The sequence below is a fragment of the Nanorana parkeri genome, unplaced genomic scaffold (genome assembly GCF_000935625.1).
Source record: "Nanorana parkeri isolate BGI_ZX_2015 unplaced genomic scaffold, ASM93562v1 scaffold549, whole genome shotgun sequence".
In the NCBI taxonomy this organism is placed as follows: domain Eukaryota; kingdom Metazoa; phylum Chordata; class Amphibia; order Anura; family Dicroglossidae; genus Nanorana; species Nanorana parkeri.
The window spans coordinates 699622-718663 of NW_017306817.1; the positions used below are offsets into that span (position 1 = coordinate 699622).

Genomic DNA, 19042 nt, shown 5'->3' on the forward strand with positions numbered 1-19042 from the left:
CCCTCTCCCGGGACGAATCCCATGAGGCGTCGGGGAGGACCACCCCTCGCAGCCGACCCACCGTAGCAGAGTCTGCATGCGCTCGTCGGTCACCCAGGGGAGACTACAAGGATCTACAGTCATCCAGCCTGTCGCCCTGGGGACACTTGCTAGAAGAAAATCCAGTCAAACGGAAGAAAGGAAAAAAAATTCTCCAGAGAAAAAATTTTAGCTCCTTACTCCTGACGCTAGGCAAAAAACTGGAGACTTGTCAGCAGGTGGGGTGTTTGGCCACCGGCAGGGGCAGCCCCTAGGCTGTAATTGGTCTTTAGTTTTGTGCCTAGCGTCCTTCTCCTGCAGGTGGCGATATTACCCTACCATTCAGGATCTACGATCTGTTGCCTGTGTCCTTCAATGAACGGGAGAGAAAAGTGTTTTTCCAGTTCCAGAGAAAGTGGAAATCCTCCATAAGTGTCCACACAAAGCTAATAACCAATGCCACACTTTGTTTTCGCCAGCCTTGGAAAGTGCTTTTTATTTGGTCTCAGGGTGAGAGGACACCCACATGAAAGACACATCCCACACTTGTATATAGACTAGTTTATGAATGGAGTATTGGATGCCTCAAGTAATCTCAGAATATTAGTCAGATTGTCTCTTCTTAAAGGAAAGATCAGTATTTAGACAGTAGCATCACCGTTTTGGCAGCTCTGCATGAATATCACTCCCATAAGGTCCTTGGGCAGAGACCATGTGATCAACGCCATGGCAATATTGTGTGAATGACGAGGTTTTTTAACATATAATGGTTATTAAAAAAAAACAAAATGTTACAATAAAGTGCTTTTGCATTTGGACTATGTCTGCTTTAAAAATAGTAAAGTGATTCATTTCATATTTGGGAACAATGTGCATTGCTGCAACTTGCAAATGTGTGATTTTTCATAGAAAAAAAAAAAAACTAACTTCAGACTAAAAAAACCTATTTCAACAAAAAAATTCTAAACAAGCATAGTCTTGACTAGCTACAGAAAAGTTATGGGTCTCATTCAATAAAAAAAAAAAAAAATCAAGAGCTGCAAGGAAGGAGTAAAAGCCTCAGTTCTCTATATTTGCATGAAATTTACAAAAAAAAATAAAATGGTTATCAATATATAGAATATTCTTTAAATCAGATGTTTAAGACTTCTCACCGGCAGCGTCTCAATAGAAGAAGTTGTGGATTTTAACCTTGATCTTCCACGCCCTCGGCTGCTGCCAGCACAACTGCCTCCACGGGGTCGCCTTCTTCCAGGAAAGCTGCTACTTCGTCCCTGTGCAACAAAATACACCAGCAATCTTGTAAATCAAAGATTTTATGGTGGCAAGAAAACTGATACTTTTGTTTTATATAAAAACACTTTGCCACTGTATAACCTTCAGTCTCTCTGACCCTTTATGAGAATGCTGTGAAATTACCCAAGCAGGGCCATTTAAAAATGTTCAGATGTTGTCTTCTGATTCTTGTACAGAACATCTCAAAGTTGTTTACAAATTAAACAAATAGGATTTCATTTTTCAATGTTGCGTTTTGTTTTTTTAAATGCGAGTTTAAAAAATAAAAAAAAAGTTTAGATGTTAGAAAAATACAAAAGAAAAAAAAAAAACCAGGAAAATAAGCACCAGGGGAAAAAATCAGAAAAAGTGAGTTAGTGAAGTGGAGGAGATAACTAGGGTAAACTAAAAGTTAATAAGGGGTTAAATAGGAACCAATTTGATTTAAAACCATTTGATTTATGTCTGGAGTGGGGCTTTAACTGACATCATATACAGATGTAGCTCATCTCTCTAAATACAAATGTAACAATGTTACATTGCATCTCTCTATCACAGTCTGTGTTCACACCTAGGTGTTTTGTCACTCAAAGTTAAAGTGACATTAAAGGAGAACTATGGGGTGAGGGCTTTTCCCCATAGTTCTCCTTAGGGTAACGGGAGGACACAAACTGGCGTCCTCCCGTCACCCTAAGCTCAGTAGCTGTAGCTCGCGGTATACTGAGACGCCGCAGCGGATCCCGACATCGATGTCGACATCCGCCCAGCTGCGTGAGTGACAGCTGGCTCTGCCTATCTAGAGGCAGAGCCAGCTGTACCCGCCCCCTCCCGTTCCACCAGTCAGCGCAGGCGATCCGGAGCAGGGAGGGGGAATCCAGCCCCTCCCCTGTCACAGCAGAGAGCCGTGACAGGATCGAGAAGTGAGCGAACGCCGGCATGCGTTCGCTCACCTCCCAATCTACTGAGCCGACCTGTGACAGTCTCATTGTCACAGGTCGGCTAGAACTATGAGAATGAGTGAAAAGCACTCACCTCATAGTTCTCCTTTAAAGTCAAGCTTTTTTTCCCCCTTTCCTAATCCTGCTGTAGGGACTTACCTTATATGATGCCTCTTAATTCGATCATCTTCTTTCCTGTCCTTTTCAGCTGTCCCTCCAGCACTGGTGCAGGTCTCTGATCCAGTGTTGACTACTCTGTCCTCCTCTTCTCTCATATCCCATGGACTCTGTGCGGGCGCACGCTGCTCCATAGACTTACCTTGCGTCTCTCCTTGTCTCCCGGCCGAACATCTGAAGTGCGCAAGCGCCCACCCCAGCAAACTGCCAGCAAATGTGAAGGGGGTGCAAAAGGACTGGGCATACTACATACACCCTGTGTACTTTGATTCACTTTTTTTTTTTTTTTTCACGCCCAATGTCCACAACCGGTGAAAGTATACATAATGCCAAACTGGATGACATTTACTTTGCCAAAGCACTGTGTATCAAACAATTGCTATTTTTAGTTTTTCTTTTAGAAAATAGTTTTCACATTTTTATGCCTTGCTGCCTATGAGTTCTGCGGATCTCCTCCAGCCACTTTCTGTCTATGGTTTTATTCAAACCATCTCCAGACCAGATCCGGATGATTTTCTACATATGCATTTATGCAGGTTTCTGATGCTTTTTTTACGCGTATCTGTGCACTGTTTGGCTTTGCTTTTCAACATGTTCCAGTGCATTCATGGTGTGAACAGGCCCTATATGCATATGTTTCAGGGGGTGCTGCATGCAATTACTCAGGAGCAACTTCCTGATAGTGACAACGGAAAGGAAGCCTGTGCAATGTGTGCCAACACATCACACATCCTCTTTTAGTGTCCAATGTAGACAATTAAGAGCAATTTGGCAGACAACTGTCGCACCATATCAGGAAGTGCCTGAACAAGGACCTTCATGGTAGCATAACCAGGTATTTAAAGAGATTGACAATAGCCTTAAAGTGACATTAAACCCTCAGATTTTTTAACATAAACCAATACTGTAATGTGCGCCTTACTGTAATCCATGGTAGTTTCCCTTCTCTTTGCTGCTCTTCCTTTTACATCCATATCTCTTCTCATGCTGGGCAGAACTTCGGTTTTGCAGCAGACTGCCTTGTCTCTGGAATGGATACATGGTGTCTGTGTGTAGGTTCACAACCTGAGCCAGCACTACAGGAAGAGGCACTCAGCTGCAAAAGGGAAGTTCTCCCCCAGCATGGAGGAGAGATAAGGATTTAAAAGGAAGAGCAGCAAAGAGAAGGGAAACAACCATGGATTACAGTAAGGCACACATTACAGTATTGGTTTATGTTAACAAATCTGAGGGTTTAATGTCACTTTAAATGAAATTTTTTGATTGGGCTTAGTTGCATTAAACTGGTGGTGCATAGAACATCCTGTCAGTGGGAGTGCCATAAGAATTTGTAGAGGAGGAGAGAGGGAAACAAGCAGATGTGCATACAATAGACGGGAAGGAAAATATAGCTGCAGTGCCCCGTGTGGAAAGAACTACTGTAAAGTGGGGATAGCTGCACACAGCATAACAAACCACAACAATAATGGGTCCCACTGGGACCACAAAGAGAAAAACAAACCTTTTTGCAATTCCACTTTGTAAAAAAAAAAAAAAAGGAAGCATTCCTCTCTGGATGATCTATGTACATAGAATGGATTTTTACACACTTCGTTGCAGATGAAATGCAGAGAAGGCTGGGAGGTGGATCTGGGCCCAATAGAAGATAGTATACGGGAGGAGATGCTGCGAACTATCCAGCTGGTGTCACCACCTGCCTCCCATAGGTTAACACAATTCTATATCGTCAATAGGACATATAGGACCCCAGAGTTTGTTTAAAATAGGACTAAGAGAGAACTCTAAGAGCCCAAAATGTGGTATTGAACCAGGGTCATTGATGCATTTGTTGTGGAGGTGTCTGAAATAAAAGCGTTATTTGCATGAAATATATGTAATCTATAGGGTTGGGATTATTAATAACCCTTTGACATGTATATGAATCCTTAAACATAGATTATGAGAAGCTGGCCATTACGAGAGCTCTGTTAGTGGCACATCGACTTATTGCATGTAAATGGATGTCGGCAGTGACACCTACTAAAGGGGAGTAGAGAAAAGAACTTGAAAGAGTGGTATAATAAAAAGTATTAAAGTTAACCTGCAAACTTTGGTTCCTTTTTTTTCTCCTCAAATTATACAATGCTACGCAAATCACCCCCAAAGTCAAAGGCTCTGTAATTCTGCACAATCTTATGATGTCCACATATTTCCTACACTGCACAGCCAGAGAGGTGGCACATGAAGTTGCTGAGTAAAGTGATCTTGTCACTTGTATAGAAAAGCATACCTGCTAAATGAGACAATATATACTTACCTTTTCAGCCAGCCCATGTCTTGAAACAGTGCCACTTTGCTGCTCCCCAGCTGTACAAGCATTCCACATTTCAGCTGAATGTAAATCCTAATACCCCACTGAAGGCTGTGGTTTCTCCCATTGACTTGTATGTTACTACAGAATGTATGAGCTAGTGTGAGGAACCACAGAATGCAACATGGTAAAACATGTATTCCACTAACTGAAAGGATGTTATATGTGCAGCAGGCTAGAAGTGAACAGCAGCATTTCAAGAGAGAGGCTGCTGAAAAGGCAAGTGTATTTACTCTTCTTTAGCAAGTATGCTTTTCTATACTAGTGATCCCGTGGTGCCAGGGTAACTTTAAGTAATTAATCTTATTGGTTCAGCAATTCAACTTCCTAGTCACCTATCCACGTCCTCGTTGCACAACAAATCAGCATCATCAAACAGCAGACTCGCAAACCTGCAGAGTGATTCTGCTGTGTACATCACAAGAATAGCTGAGGGAAGTGTGTTGAATGGTGGGCCAAAATTACCTAGGCTCACCAACCATCTAGCTATGTGCTTGGAGTTCCTTTTTTAAAACTTACATGTTTTACCCTTGACCGTCCTGGAGAATTCTTGCGTCGTGACTTTTCTCCATCCAGTTTCCCAAGAGAAGAATCATAAAACAGGGAGTCATCAGTCTCTGGCATAGAGTCTGTGCACAGCCTCAGAGACCCATCTTCCTTATGCAAGCACATGTCCATAGAGAGGGACCCGCCCTCAGGGTCAGGTGAACAAAAATTATCTGAGCCATGATAGCTACCGGTAGTATCTCCTTGGCTCAGATTGGAAATCTCATTTACGATGTCTGACTTTATGATAGTGCATCTAATAGGAGTACGAGCTCTGCTGGTAGAAAAGTCCCCTGCAGCCTCTTGACCTACTGTGTTTTCTATACTTAATGCTTCTATCTCAGCCTTACAAAGAGGCTCTTCAGAGTCCACAATCATTTCAGAGTCTAAAGCAGATGGCTGCTCAGAAACGCTACCCAAACTATCCTCTTTTGTCCTTGCAGGACTGTAGGAAGTCCTACAGTCTTCACTCCCAGAATCCATGAGCTGCATGTCCTCAGTTACTGAGGTATCTGTCAGAGTCCTATCAAGGACTAAAGGTATTAATGATGAAGTCTTATGAGTTGGTGAAACTAACTGTACATTTGAGTTCACCGCTTGCGTTTCACTAGAACCTTCTTCTTCCACTTCCATATCTTCATCTTCCACCGTCACTAGTACAGGAGCCTCCTCAGGTGATGGACAGGTATCTAATATCCTCTCCTGAGGCGATGATTCTGCCGCCAGTGGTGGTGGACTTCGGGACTCAGTTAGCTGTAATGGAGCATCAGGAAGTATCTCTGGAGCCTCTGCCGCTTCATTGTCGGAGGTGCCCAGCTCATCTTCTTCTGGTGTTAAAACATCTACCGAAATTAAATAAACCTCATAAAACTACATGTTATGATAATCAAAAAAACACACTTTCAACCAATGTTGTTTAGCTTAGACAGAATGATCAAAGTAACTGTACGCATGGCAAAACTAGATGTGCACCGAAACGGAATTTTAGACTGAAATTTAAACATTTGTCAGGACGAAACTGATAAGTATTTTTTTTGTCTAACCTTTTTAAAATAATTTATTTTTAACTTCAGTGTAGGGGGCTCTGGTGAAATATAACGAATCTAAAACACACAGGTCTTCAACTTCTTTCTGCAGCCCCTGTTATGCATGAACAGGAAGCCTCTAGACTGAGTGCTTCTGTGCATTCGTAAATTATGGCTATAGTATGAATTACTATGTCCACAATCATGAATGAACAGGAAGTGATGTAGAGCACTTCCTATTCATTCATAATTGGGGAACACAGTAAACCCAACTATGTCCTCAATTATTTACAAGCACTCTGATCAGTCCTGATCAGTGAGCGCTTGTAAGCCGCTCTCCATCCTGACTCCTCTGCCTGTCACAGGGGGCTAAGTGGGCGGTGTGGGTAGGAGAGCTCGATCTCCCATGACACCGCACTGCCCCTACAGTGCCGGCCCAGCCTCCTGTGAAAGCCGACTCCTCCCCTGCACCACTCTCCATCCTGATCTGTCACGGGATGCCAAGCCAAGGTGCCAAGGTGAAGGATAAGAGCTCAGCCTCCTGTGACAGTGCCCACAGCGCTCTCCTCCACTCCCCGCTTGGCTTCCTGACAGTTTCTTTCCTCCCCACTGGGCGCTGCTCTGTGTCAGGGTGACAGAGCAGCGCCCAGGAGAGAAACTAGGGATGCACTGCATTTTCGGACAAAAAAAAAATTGTACTTTCAGCATTTTGCCCAAAGTACCATTTTTGGACGATATGTTTCAGCGGCCGACATTTTGGTGCATCCCTAGGCAAAACCATTTACGCCAGATGTATGCATTAATAGAAAACATAGGGCATGTCTTGAGGAGATGTGAAAGCTTTAAAACCACATGTGTATCAGGAACTGAACATTTGCTTATTAGAAAATAGTGATGAGGCAATTCACAACTTTGTCAATGTATGGAACCATCTTTATTATACAACTATGTCATCAGTAAATTTTGCTAAATCTAACTGCATTGAAGTCCAAGCTGCCTCTTAAACTTTGTGAAAAACATTAAATCCAAATTTGGTTCAGTTTACCAACCTTGTGGTTTGGCTTCACATTCTGACAGGGCTGTGTCCTGGATCTCACTGCTTTTGTCCTGTTCGTCATTCCTTTGTTCAACAGATTCCCTCTTGATACATGCTGGGCAGCCCGCACTAGGTACTAGAGAGCCAGACTTTTGTACACAATTTAGATGGTGGAACCTGGAAGAACAGCAAACACAATACAGCACAATCACGTAAAAGAGCTGCATAAAAAACAATTAAACAAAGATTATTTTTTTACTTAAAAAGGGGCAAGGAAGACATATTTTTGAATCGCATGCAATGCAGCTTGATAATGAAGCCCTCACACAAGCAAACAAAAAAGTGAACACATTTTAAACAAAATTCAACAAAAAACTCAAAAAAGGTAGAACTTACTTTGAGCATGTGGAGCACTGTTGCATGTTCTCCAATGGGCCAGACTGATTACAATGTATACATATTGCCGAATGACTCCTCTCCTCTTGGCATTTCTTGCACACAGAATAGCTCTCATACCATGGACTGCCAGGGTCCATCTGCGATGCCCGACAACCACAGCTGCGACACACTCGACAATTCTGAACAGAGATAGCACACATGAAGCCCAGTCTATTTGTCATGAATGAATGATTCAGCAAACAACTTAAGTTAGAATACCTATCACTTCTACAGCCTAATAGAGGATGAGGAGAAAAAAAAAGCCTCACCACCTAACATGGGTAACTGCTCAAAGACCATAAACAACTATGAAATAAAACAGAAACAGCTGCTCATACAAAGCTCTGTTAGAACATGGGATACACAAGATAAATTACCTTGCACTTCCATGAGCCCGGTGGCAGATTCTCAATGGCTGGCTTCAGACAAAAGGTGTGATATCCTTTATCACAGGCATCGCACACCAACATCATGGAATCCTCACCAGGTTTCCTGTCCAGGAGAAAGTTATTACTGGTTATTTCATCTTTTTGGGTTTTATTTTAACGCTATCCCTGCTCTATAGCCAAATTTCACATGTAGGACAACTGTAGTATTGGGGTTTTCAAAGATCACACGACCGTATCCATAAAGAAACTATAAACATGCGATGCAGAGGCTAAAACACAAATTGTTAAAGGAGCACTATGAGGTGAGTGCTTTTCACTCACCTCATAGTTCTTGCCGACCTGTGACAATGAGACTGTCACAGGTCGGCTCAGTAGATCGGGAGGTGAGAGAACACATACCGGCGTTCGCTCACCTCTCGATCCTGTCACGGCTCTCTGCCGTGACAGGGGAGGGGCTGGATTCCCCTCTCCCCGCTCCGATTTGCCAGCGCTGACTGGCGGAACGGACGGGGGAGGGTACAGCTGGCTCTGCCTCTAGATAGGCAGAGCCAGCTGTCACTCACGCAGCTGGGCGGATCCCGTCGTCTAAGTCGGGATCCGCTCCGGCGACTCAGTATACCGCGAGCTGTAGCTCGCGGTATACTGAGCTTAGGGTAACGGGAGGACGCTAGTTTGTGTCCTCCCGTTACCCTAAGGAGAACTATGGGGAAAAACACTGACCCCATAGTTCTCCTTTAAAGCTAAAACTTCAACTTCAGTCTTGCACAGTTGTAGAGGCTACTTTCCCGTACTAAAATTATTAAATTAGGATGCAATCGAAGCAAATTTCAGCCAGTTCTTGATGAATAGGCCGAAAGTCGCACACTAGGTGCTGCTGTCGGCACCCTTCTGCCCAGCATCACAATCAGCTGATCAAATGAGCAGGTTGGAAAATTCATACCTGAAAAGGAGCTTTCAGCCAATCAGCTGCAAGCTCCGCCGGCTATTGTCAGAATAAAATGAAACCAGCGGGGGATTCCTCCATTAGCGCTCGTAAGCGTTGGAGGAACAGGTTATATTTTATTCTGTTAAACAAAGAAAACATATGCATTTACCCAGCTTTACTCAGAATTCACGGCACACTGAGCAGCAGAAAGTCAGAGCCCGCCTCTTTTCCTGGCTGGAGGATATTTAGTCAAGTGGCACTTTCCTCCACAGCCTTCCTGTCCCTGGCCAACCCCTTTCATTCATTGGATCCAAGTTCATTCAATTATGGGAGGTTCCCATGTGAGTGTTACCTAGGGCAATCTACATTCAAATGCACTCTGCCTGAGAGGCCCACTATTCCAGAAGAGGGCAGTGTGTAGTATACCGGATTAATTCAACTTTGTACAGTGAACAGCAGAGATCCAGCCATAGAATAGTCATCATTACATGTAACCCATTTGTCTTGTGGCTATTCCAAAAAGAAGAAAATAATTCCTGGAAGTTCCGCTTTAAATATGTCATTAGCATGTTGAGGAGGGGAAAGGGAGGAACCAGGGAAGGCAAAATATAAGCAAATTAAACGTCAGCTTTAAAGCAGTACTTATGAGTAAAAACTGTATTTATGTATATTATATATTGTGTGCCGTGCCCTCAATTACAGTTTCCAAAGCACAATGCAGTCCAAAGATCTTACACCTTGCTCAGTTCTAGACCCTAGCTTTGCTAATGCAAATCAAATATGTATTTGTCCTAATCCCACCCAGGATTCTCTCCAAAATGCTGAATGACAAATATCAGAGAAATAAAAAAAAAAAAGAAGGACTGCTGACCCAAGATTCACGTTGCCTTATGTAACATTGGTTCAACTGGGAGAATACGATAACATACATTGATCTGCATTGTTTACAGAATGTAAAATTTGGCATTATTTCCAAGTTTGCAATGCAACCGAGGGAACTAAACATGTCTAAGCTTATTTCTCCAATTGGAAAGGATAAAAAGGCAATTCCATATAGATCCAAAAACTAACTTCTGTGAAGAAATTCAACCAAAATGTACTAAGCTACAAAATCGGCATGTAGTACTTGTCTACCCTTCCCATAGTTCAACAAGTGACAAGTTTGTTCAAGCCAAAACCTTTCTGTACTTACCACAAAGGAAAGAACATCATGTATGTTACTGATAGACTATGATGTCATACAGCTAGTAAAACAGACAGCTTTCACTTGAAAAATTACCTGCATGTTTGGCACACTTTACACTCAGGACACTGCCAGCCAGAGCGTTTCAGCGGCGTGACTGGGATCTCAAGACAGGAGCCATGATAGTGCAATCCACAGCTGGTGCAGAACAGAAGGTCTGAGAGGTCACCAGGCTTGTCACATAGCATGCATCGAGAATCATCTAATAACAAGAAAGAGACAACATATGGTTACATTAATACGGCTTGGATAGCACTACAGAATATAACCAGTTAACAGTACTCCACTTAAATAAAAACCTATCCAAAAATGTATTAGCAGCCAATTTCGAACACATATTTTTACAGTTCATCAATATACACTGGGGGGAATTTATCAAAACTGGAGCAGACAAAATCTGAAGCAGCTGTGCATGGCAACTAATCAGCATCCGCCTTTCATTTTGAAAGCTTAATTGAACAAACTGAAGAGAAGCTAATTGGTTGCCATGCACAGCTGCTCCAGATTTTGATAAAGAACATCATGTATGTTACTGATAGACTAAGATGTCATACAGCTAGTAAAACAGACAACTTTACAACACATACAGGACCATGGGGAACAAAAGTAGCAACCCTCCAGAAGGAAGGACAGTGTCAGCACCAAGTCGGAGATGATTTGAGAATCTACAGCCTAGTGATCTAAAAATAAGATACGTTTTTGTTAGTTTAGGTAGCTAGATTAAGATTTACGCCTTGTTCACACCAGGAGCAGAGCAGTTACAGACCGGATCAAAACTGCGTCCAATATATGCCAATGGTATTTTGGGCTCTAGTTCACACCGCAGCGTTCAGTTCCAGAGCATTTTAAAAAAAAACTGCAGCATGCCCTATTTTACCTGCTCTGGAACTCATGCAAACGTATCAAAACGCATAAAAACGCCTTGGAACGCACTGAAAGTCCATTCTAAACAACAACAACATTTTTTAACCAAAAACGGCCCGGAATGCATCAAAAATGCGGCAAATCCTCTCGCCCCTCTCACAGTCAGTTACGAGAGGATGGCAGAGAGATTTCGGTGACCCGGATCTATTCCCTAAACTTCTGGCTGACTATGCAAAAATAAGATCAGTGGTGTCAAACGAAATTTGGAGGGAGACCCAGTTCAAAATCTTACACAGAGCCTATGTACCCTTTTTCATACCTGCAAAGACATCAATAACCCCCCCACCACACTCTCACGCTTTGCCCAAAATGTGGAGCGGAACGCCCGACATTGTCTTTGGGCATGACCGGCCGTGTCAGACTTTTGGAACCAAACTTTGAGCTACACAAGCACCATCATCTCATGGAAACCTGCACTGGATTACGCATTATGCCTGTTTGGGTATTTCGACCAGTCCACTGGATCACTAGGCCATCATAATTATAAAGGCTTGGACTGGTTACACATCTGCCTACTGGTGGCTAGAAGATGCCTAATGAGAGACTGGAATGCCCACTTGGCACCTGGGGTTCAGGAACTCATCAAGGATTTGAAACAGTTATTAACCAAAGAAAGGCTGGATGCTGAAATGCATAAGGACAAGCAGATATCATACTTTTTCCGTAGATGGAAACACCAAATCATTATCAACTTCGGAAGTAGCACTCCTGGTGCAGCCTTTCCGATATACCAAATGGTACTTGAAAGCAGACTTGTCAAATACGCTGGGGAGCCTGCGTTTAGTCACGGACTAAATCTTTCTCCAGACTATAAGCATACATTGCTACCTAATCTAGATTTATCTGACCCCTATGTGACCGATATTTGTTATGCAATATTTGCAATGGAGTGATAGCAGAATTTATTATGGGAATTAGCCTTTTACGTTGATAATGGCTACACGGTGATACGCAAATTGTATGTAACTCAATATCAATACTCTTATCCTCTTTGATATGTGTTGAAAGTTATAATACAATTTTATTGGAAAAAAAAAAAATGCGGCAAAAACGCGGCACAACCGACTGCACTGCGTGTGCAGAAACTCATGCAGATCTGGTCTGCATTTGGTGTGAACAAGTCCTTAACTCCTGAGTTTAGTTTCATGTAAATTGGGGATACAGCATTATTAGTGATCCAATAGGAAGTTTAAAATGCATAATCTATAAAAAGGCTTTAAACAATAATAAATGTAACCTTGAATTATTTAGATTACCCATATTTCCACAAATATTCTAAGACAATTCTATATCCAACCACTAGGTGTCAGGACACAGAAGTCCAAGAATGTAAACATGACATTTACTGAGAAGATGCAAGCCTGGGAGTTCTAGATATGGCTAGGGTTTGGCCTTGCAGGGGTGAATTCAGAGCATAGAGGCAACACAATGATGTGACCACTATGAGACCCCCTCCAATGTATCAATGAATTTTAGTCCTGTTACCTACATATATTATTTTTTTCTTAACAACTAAGGACAGGAAAAAAAAAAAAAAAAAAGGAACAAATTCAAAGTAAGAGCAAATTTGTTAGCAATTCTATTGAAGAATATCAAACAAATAAAAAGTTTCCACGTCCAAACTAACCCATTGCAACAGCACTGGTAACATGTTCTGTACACAGCAGTTTTAAGGTCTTCATTGACTGGAAGGATCCACTTGCGGCAGCACATGGAAAATGATATCGGCGCAAACACCCTGTGGAGTGGCACTGAATGGTAGCACCCATCCGATTACAGTATTCACATTTCTGCAAAAGAAGTCAATCACAAATACAGGACATGAACATATGCATACTGAAGTTTTACATGAGCAGGTTTATCTAAGAATCTGGACAGTGACATCCTTGCTTCATACAGCAGTATTCAGAATTTCTAATCACTTTGGCATGAAAGGCTGCTAAAATATCTACATGTAATTCATAACACTAACAACTGACATTTCTACTTCTTCAATAAAAACATGTTTTAAAGGTAATTCCAGACAAAAGCATGTAAACGTATTTTCTCATGTTATCCTCAGTATCTCCCCATAAACACCACCCTAGTTCGGTCTTTGTTCTGGAAGACTCATTAAGACAATCACCAGATTTGTGCAATTTACAGGTAAAAAAAAAAAAAAATATGGTTATCCCGATATGTTTTATAATATTGCAACGCAGGAGCCAACACATCTCTGATCATTCATCTTTATTGAGCAATCAGATCAATACAAAGCTTCTGCACCTAGCACTGGGAAACACACAGAGACATGAGCCGTGTTCTCCCTTTTGACATTTCTTTGTACAAAAGGCAAAGTGTGCTGACAAACCAATTGAATGTTGGGTTGTGATCACATCTTACCAACCCTCAAAGTGTATCTAAACAAAAAAAACACAAATGTAATATATTGCAGCTTACCACTCCTTAGATGTGGTGGCTGCATTAGTTTTTGGTTCAGGCCTTTTTTTTTTATTATCACCTGCAAATAACATACTTCCTGTCCCTGGGTGGCTACACTCTCCTCCACTGCATCTATGGAGGCAGCAATGGTTGCCAAACAGGTTGATCTTCTAACATGTCTGCATTTCTTTATCTCCATTACATACGGGGGGTGACAGGATTAGTAGTTTGCATAAGATAGATAAGGGATAGACACCAATGGAAATTTTCACTTAATGTTTAATATCTCATGGGTATATGTAGTGTTGTTACCCCAGTAAGTAAATAAAACAAAATACCCAGAATTATGTTTTTATGTCAACATGCACTTCACTTTTTTTTGTGGTAGATGTGGAATTGCACATCAGATACAAAGTTCTCCATTATATTTACTAACATGGATGTCTTTCTGGCCAGGTTTTGAACGTATCTAGCTATCACTGCATGATAAAGCTAAACATCTAAAATAATTCTGTTTAAATGTCTGTAGCAGAATGTAATATAGATATATAGAATTAGATTTTTGTTATTAATAATTTTGCGACTGGGTAGCCAGTACTTGTTTGTGGTGTTTAGTTTTAATATGCGAGAAATACATTTGACATTTTATCTTTTTTGCAAAAAGGATTTATAAGCTGATCCACTACCCTATAAAACACAATGAAGCCATTCTAGCAGTATAGAAGAGTAGGATTAAGCTTAGATTTAAGGCTTGGAAAGCCTCTGTATTCTGTACATGTACTTACCTGTGATATCCCTGAGAATACAGCTTTATCAACATTAACAAGTCCAGTCCCTTCCACGTCCTTAACTCCATGAGACCACAATGCACACCAGTAATGAACCCAGCAATGGCCTGAATATGGAAGGTATACAAGTTTCATGCGTAAATAAAAGTTCAGCAGTGGGAAAAAAAAAAGAAAAAAAAAAAAATGTACAATAATATAGACAGTACATAGGCGACCAACATTACAAAATGTTATATACAGACCACAGGGAGACCAATTTTACGAAGAAAAAGGTCATTCTGAACAGGCAATAATAATTCTTACATAAGAAGCTTACACTTCTTCCAAAATAAGTAATTGATGAATGTATTGCACTGGTTAGAATAGAGAACCTTGTCCTATTGTAATTCACTTTCTTTGCATGTGTGTGATAGAAGCTGTATCATAGTTAAACAAATCAAACAACATTTCACCAGTTGCCAGGCTTGTAACAAGGTCTGCAATGTCTTAAAACTTGTGTTTAAATACTTCTTACCTGAAGGTTCAAAAAGCTCTTCCGGTAACACAGACTCTTTAAAGCCAATTACAGTTGGATCTAAGCACTGAGTGTCAATCTCATGCTTCCGACAGCGGGCTGGATTCAGCCTTGGGCGGTTGGGTGAAGGATTAAACCGTAAGAGTTTACGCTGTCCCTGGGGGCTCCATTCACCACAATTGCACAGAGCACAACGCCTTGTAAAAGAACCACTATGCAGATAGGGGAAAATAAAATAATTCATGTGTTTCATCAGGAAAAAGGATAGAATGCTCATTGCTGAATAAAAGAGGAAAACAATTTCACACATTCCTAAAAAGTTGCACAGCATTTGTTCTAGAAACTCCTAGATGCTTTAAGTGGTCCAATACCTGCTACAATGTGGGTCTCTGAGAATGCCATCCTCTAGAGATGGGTTATTTGAAGATGGACTGCAAGGCTCCTCTGCTTCACAGGCCACATCAGAGCCATTTTCATCTGCTAAAAAAAAAAGGAGGAAGATTAATAAAATCACAAAGAAAGGACAAGATACTTATTTCAGTTAAAATCATTTTGCACAAAATTGGTCCCGTGTTGAATACAAGCTGAAAATGACAGTTGAACACCTATGGGAGCTGGCTAGGACTCTGCAACTAAAGATCTTACACCTAGATGGCAGCAATGCTTTACCTGATGCTTCAGATTCCTTATCCTCGCTGGATGGTTTCTGATCATCCATCCCTGGCCAAAAATCTGGAACTGCCCCTTGGAGGGAGACCTGTAAAAAGGTAGGAAATCCATTCGTATAGTGAAGATTTCACATGCATGCATTTTTTCATGATTGCATGTTTTAATAATATCAGTCAACAGTAGATAAACACAGCTCAGCACATTTAAATTGCTCAAAGCCTCAGTATTCTGGTCTCAGTTACACGCAGAAAAATCCTCTAGGCTCGTTTTAAAAACAACAAACATCTCAAGCACATTTCATCCTTCTTGTGTTGGTCCCAAACAGTGCTGTGATCATGCCTCCATGCTCTTATTCCACAAGCTGAAATAGGTCATTCTACATACAGGAGTGCTACAGGTGACTCCATCATCCGCTTTCTATCCTGTACCTCACCCCAGGCCAAACAGAGCAGGAGTTTCAGCATCCAAGTGCGGATGACATTCTAGATATTAACTGTTCTGAACAGGAATGTCAGGCTGGCTCTAACATACTTACTTGCACATGTCAAACCTTATTCAGTATTGTGGGTTCAATAGATTACCTCTCTTGTATATGGCTGGACGTCCCCATCAGAGGCAAGCCTATACTTATGCAATAGTACATTTAGCTGATTTTAACGCAATCTCTAACAATTAATTATACAGCATAAAAGGGAGACAGCCTTGTAATGGGGTGGACCTGGGATCCGATGCAGAGGTCCTGCTGAAGCAGCAAGAACTAATATAGATGAAGAATATATATGTATAACTTAGACTGACAGCACACAGAAAATAAACAAACATTCAGGAGTGGCATTTCACTAGTAAAAGGTAACCATTAAGCTGGTTTTGTCTTTCAAACAGTTGCCAAGTGCATAGCTTCCATTATATGCAATGAACCTTCACACAGAGCTTGATAAATAAAGGTCACGCAAGAGCTCTATGCCAGGGTATATATTTGTACATCTCAGCAAGCAAAATACTTCAATACTGACTTTACATAGTAGCAGGGCAATACAATAAGAAAACCATTATCAGCTTCTTTTTTTTGGAGGGGGTAGTAATTCAATCACCGTTTCTCCTCCCCTTTATAAAGCAGATTTGCTCAACTTCAACATCCTTTTTGACCTAAAACATACATAGGTGAGACAATGGGTGGAATTTATCAAAACTAGAGCAGACAAAAAACTGGAGAAGTTGCTCAGGGCAACCAATCAGCTTCTCTCTTCAGTTTGTTCAGTTAAGATTTGAAAATTATTTTTAAAATAAAGCCGATTGGAGACCCCTGATGTCACCATAAAGAGGACCTGCCACATCTGCTTTGCTATCACATAGGGGGTTTTCTTGGCCCCCTATGTGATCGCAATAAAGTTAAGTGGAAAAAAATTAAAGTTGGCAAAAAAAATTTTTTTTTAAAGATACACATGAAAAATTATTTTTTCAAAACAAATTTTTTTGTTTATAGTCCCCACCCATACACGCATGCAAACATGGGTCGTATGTGCATATGTGTGAAAACGACGATTGCGCCCATTACGCTGCACGTTACATATCGCAGGGAGCGTCGCAGTGAGAGCAATAATTTTAGGGCCATTAATCACTGATAACACTAAACTGATGAGCAGTAAAAAGCTTTTAAAGCGTCGCCTCTTGTAAATATTGGGTATGGTAGTTTTTAACGATTTCGCAATTTTAAAGCTTGACATGGCAAGCGCACACTGCCCTTTAAGCATTGCAGTCATCGGAAGCCCGCCCCTCTGAGGGGCGGCTTTCGATGATCGCAAGACAATTATATAGCGAAGACAATTTACGCAGCACTGTACATAGTTGCACATTCACATCAGTCCCTAACCTCAAGGAGCTTACATTCTAAAAGGTCCCTATCTCACATGCATACATAGGGCCAACTTAGAGAGGAGCCAATTAACCCCTTCGTGACGGGAGACAGCCTTTACATTCAGATATGGCTTCGCTAAACAGTGAACCCGTATCTGACAGCTGAAGATAGCAGAGAGGTAGCAGTGACTCACCTCTCTGCTATTCGTTTTGACAGCTGTATAGCCAGGCCCGATGTTAGAGAACTATGGGGTCAGTGTTTTTCCCCATAGTTCTCCTTAGGGTAACAGGATACCAGCATGTCTTTGGAGTTTAGCCTGGATTTTAATATTGTTTAGTCTGTATTTTGATTTTAAACCTTTCTTCCAAGAATTTCCTTTAGAGTAACAGATTTCCCCAATTAATTAAAAATGAGCAACAATAAGCATCTTTTTAGTACTTGCAACTACAATATCCATACATGTGAGCGATCTGCTCAGTGCTAGTAAATGTACTATCTGGTTACTGTGGTATAAAGACGGCATAACCTTCTGTAGGCCATACAATAAATGATCTTGTTATTATTTCTATGGCTCACTTCACACAGGATTGTGACAAAAGCTGGAATCTTCAACAAGCTCGGAGTCTTAGGCCAGTATTAACAGTATGAAACAGTCAAGTCAGAACCTAAGAACGAGGTAAAAGCACCTAAATACTGTAACCAACGGCTGAATGGTTCATGAAACAAAAAACACATTTGTCTACCGGTGGTTCTGTAAAACAAGATGCCTCTAACAGAGGGAGGAAGGCTTAGCAATAAAAACTGAACTGGTCAAATTAAAACCATTTTAAAAAAAAAGAAGGTTTAAACAGACATACGACAAAAGCGATATGCAGTCTTGCAGTAAAAAGGAAGACTGTCTAGTCCAAAGATTTACAAATCTGTGCTTGCCGTGATCTGAAGATGAGAACACAGTGGAATCGAGTCATTTCTCAGGACAACAAAATAACGAATGATAAACACAGCAAAACAACACAAAGTAACCTTGAATCTCAAGTATTAGGCTTAGCACTCCGAACAATTTTACTAGAACAAAATACTTTTCCATGTTGTCTATTGGAGATTTCAAAAATACTTGGGTGTTAAAAGTGAAGCCAGCTATTGGTTAAAGAAGAAAGTTACTATCAGCTTTGAAGAGTACTTAGGCCCCCCTAGGCTCCACTCAGCAATTTAATTCCGTTCTCTGACATATAACAGCTGCATGGCAAGGCCACTTTTGCCTACGGAGTATATGTAAAATGTAGATGATAGCAGCAACACAAACATAAAAACATAAGCACAACAAACTCGTATGATCAATAGCTCAATGCTCTTTTTAAACCTAGGAAGAAAAATAAAGATTTAAGGGCCCAGTCAAACCATATCCAGTGCGTCCCAGGGCAGTGCGCAACCAGGAATGCACTGTATTGCGTACATGAAGCATGAAGTTCTGGGGCTGGAGGTTCAGTCTCAGTACTATTGATGTCATTAGC

The 19042-nt window shown here is 41.2% G+C and overlaps 1 protein-coding gene and 1 long non-coding RNA gene across 2 annotated transcripts in view; both read right to left on the reverse strand.

Annotated features, from left to right (window-relative positions):
* The window catches only part of KMT2D (lysine methyltransferase 2D), an 84270-nt gene extending 69019 nt beyond the window's left edge, over positions 1-15251 (reverse strand). Inside the window, exons 1-9 of the mRNA XM_018561875.1 lie at positions 15008-15251; positions 14491-14600; positions 12912-13074; positions 10397-10562; positions 8181-8295; positions 7762-7943; positions 7379-7542; positions 5278-6146; positions 1173-1292 (exon numbers count right to left, since the gene is read on the reverse strand). Of these exons, the coding sequence (XP_018417377.1) occupies positions 1173-1292; positions 5278-6146; positions 7379-7542; positions 7762-7943; positions 8181-8295; positions 10397-10562; positions 12912-13074; positions 14491-14600; positions 15008-15251 (2133 nt within the window). The remainder of the gene's footprint in view (positions 1-1172; positions 1293-5277; positions 6147-7378; positions 7543-7761; positions 7944-8180; positions 8296-10396; positions 10563-12911; positions 13075-14490; positions 14601-15007) is intronic.
* Positions 15252-15384: 133 nt separating this feature from the next.
* Positions 15385-19042, reverse strand: part of LOC108791405 — a 27818-nt gene continuing 24160 nt past the window's right edge. Inside the window, exons 2-3 of the long non-coding RNA XR_001941501.1 lie at positions 15677-15764; positions 15385-15487 (exon numbers count right to left, since the gene is read on the reverse strand). This is a non-coding gene — a long non-coding RNA (uncharacterized LOC108791405). The remainder of the gene's footprint in view (positions 15488-15676; positions 15765-19042) is intronic.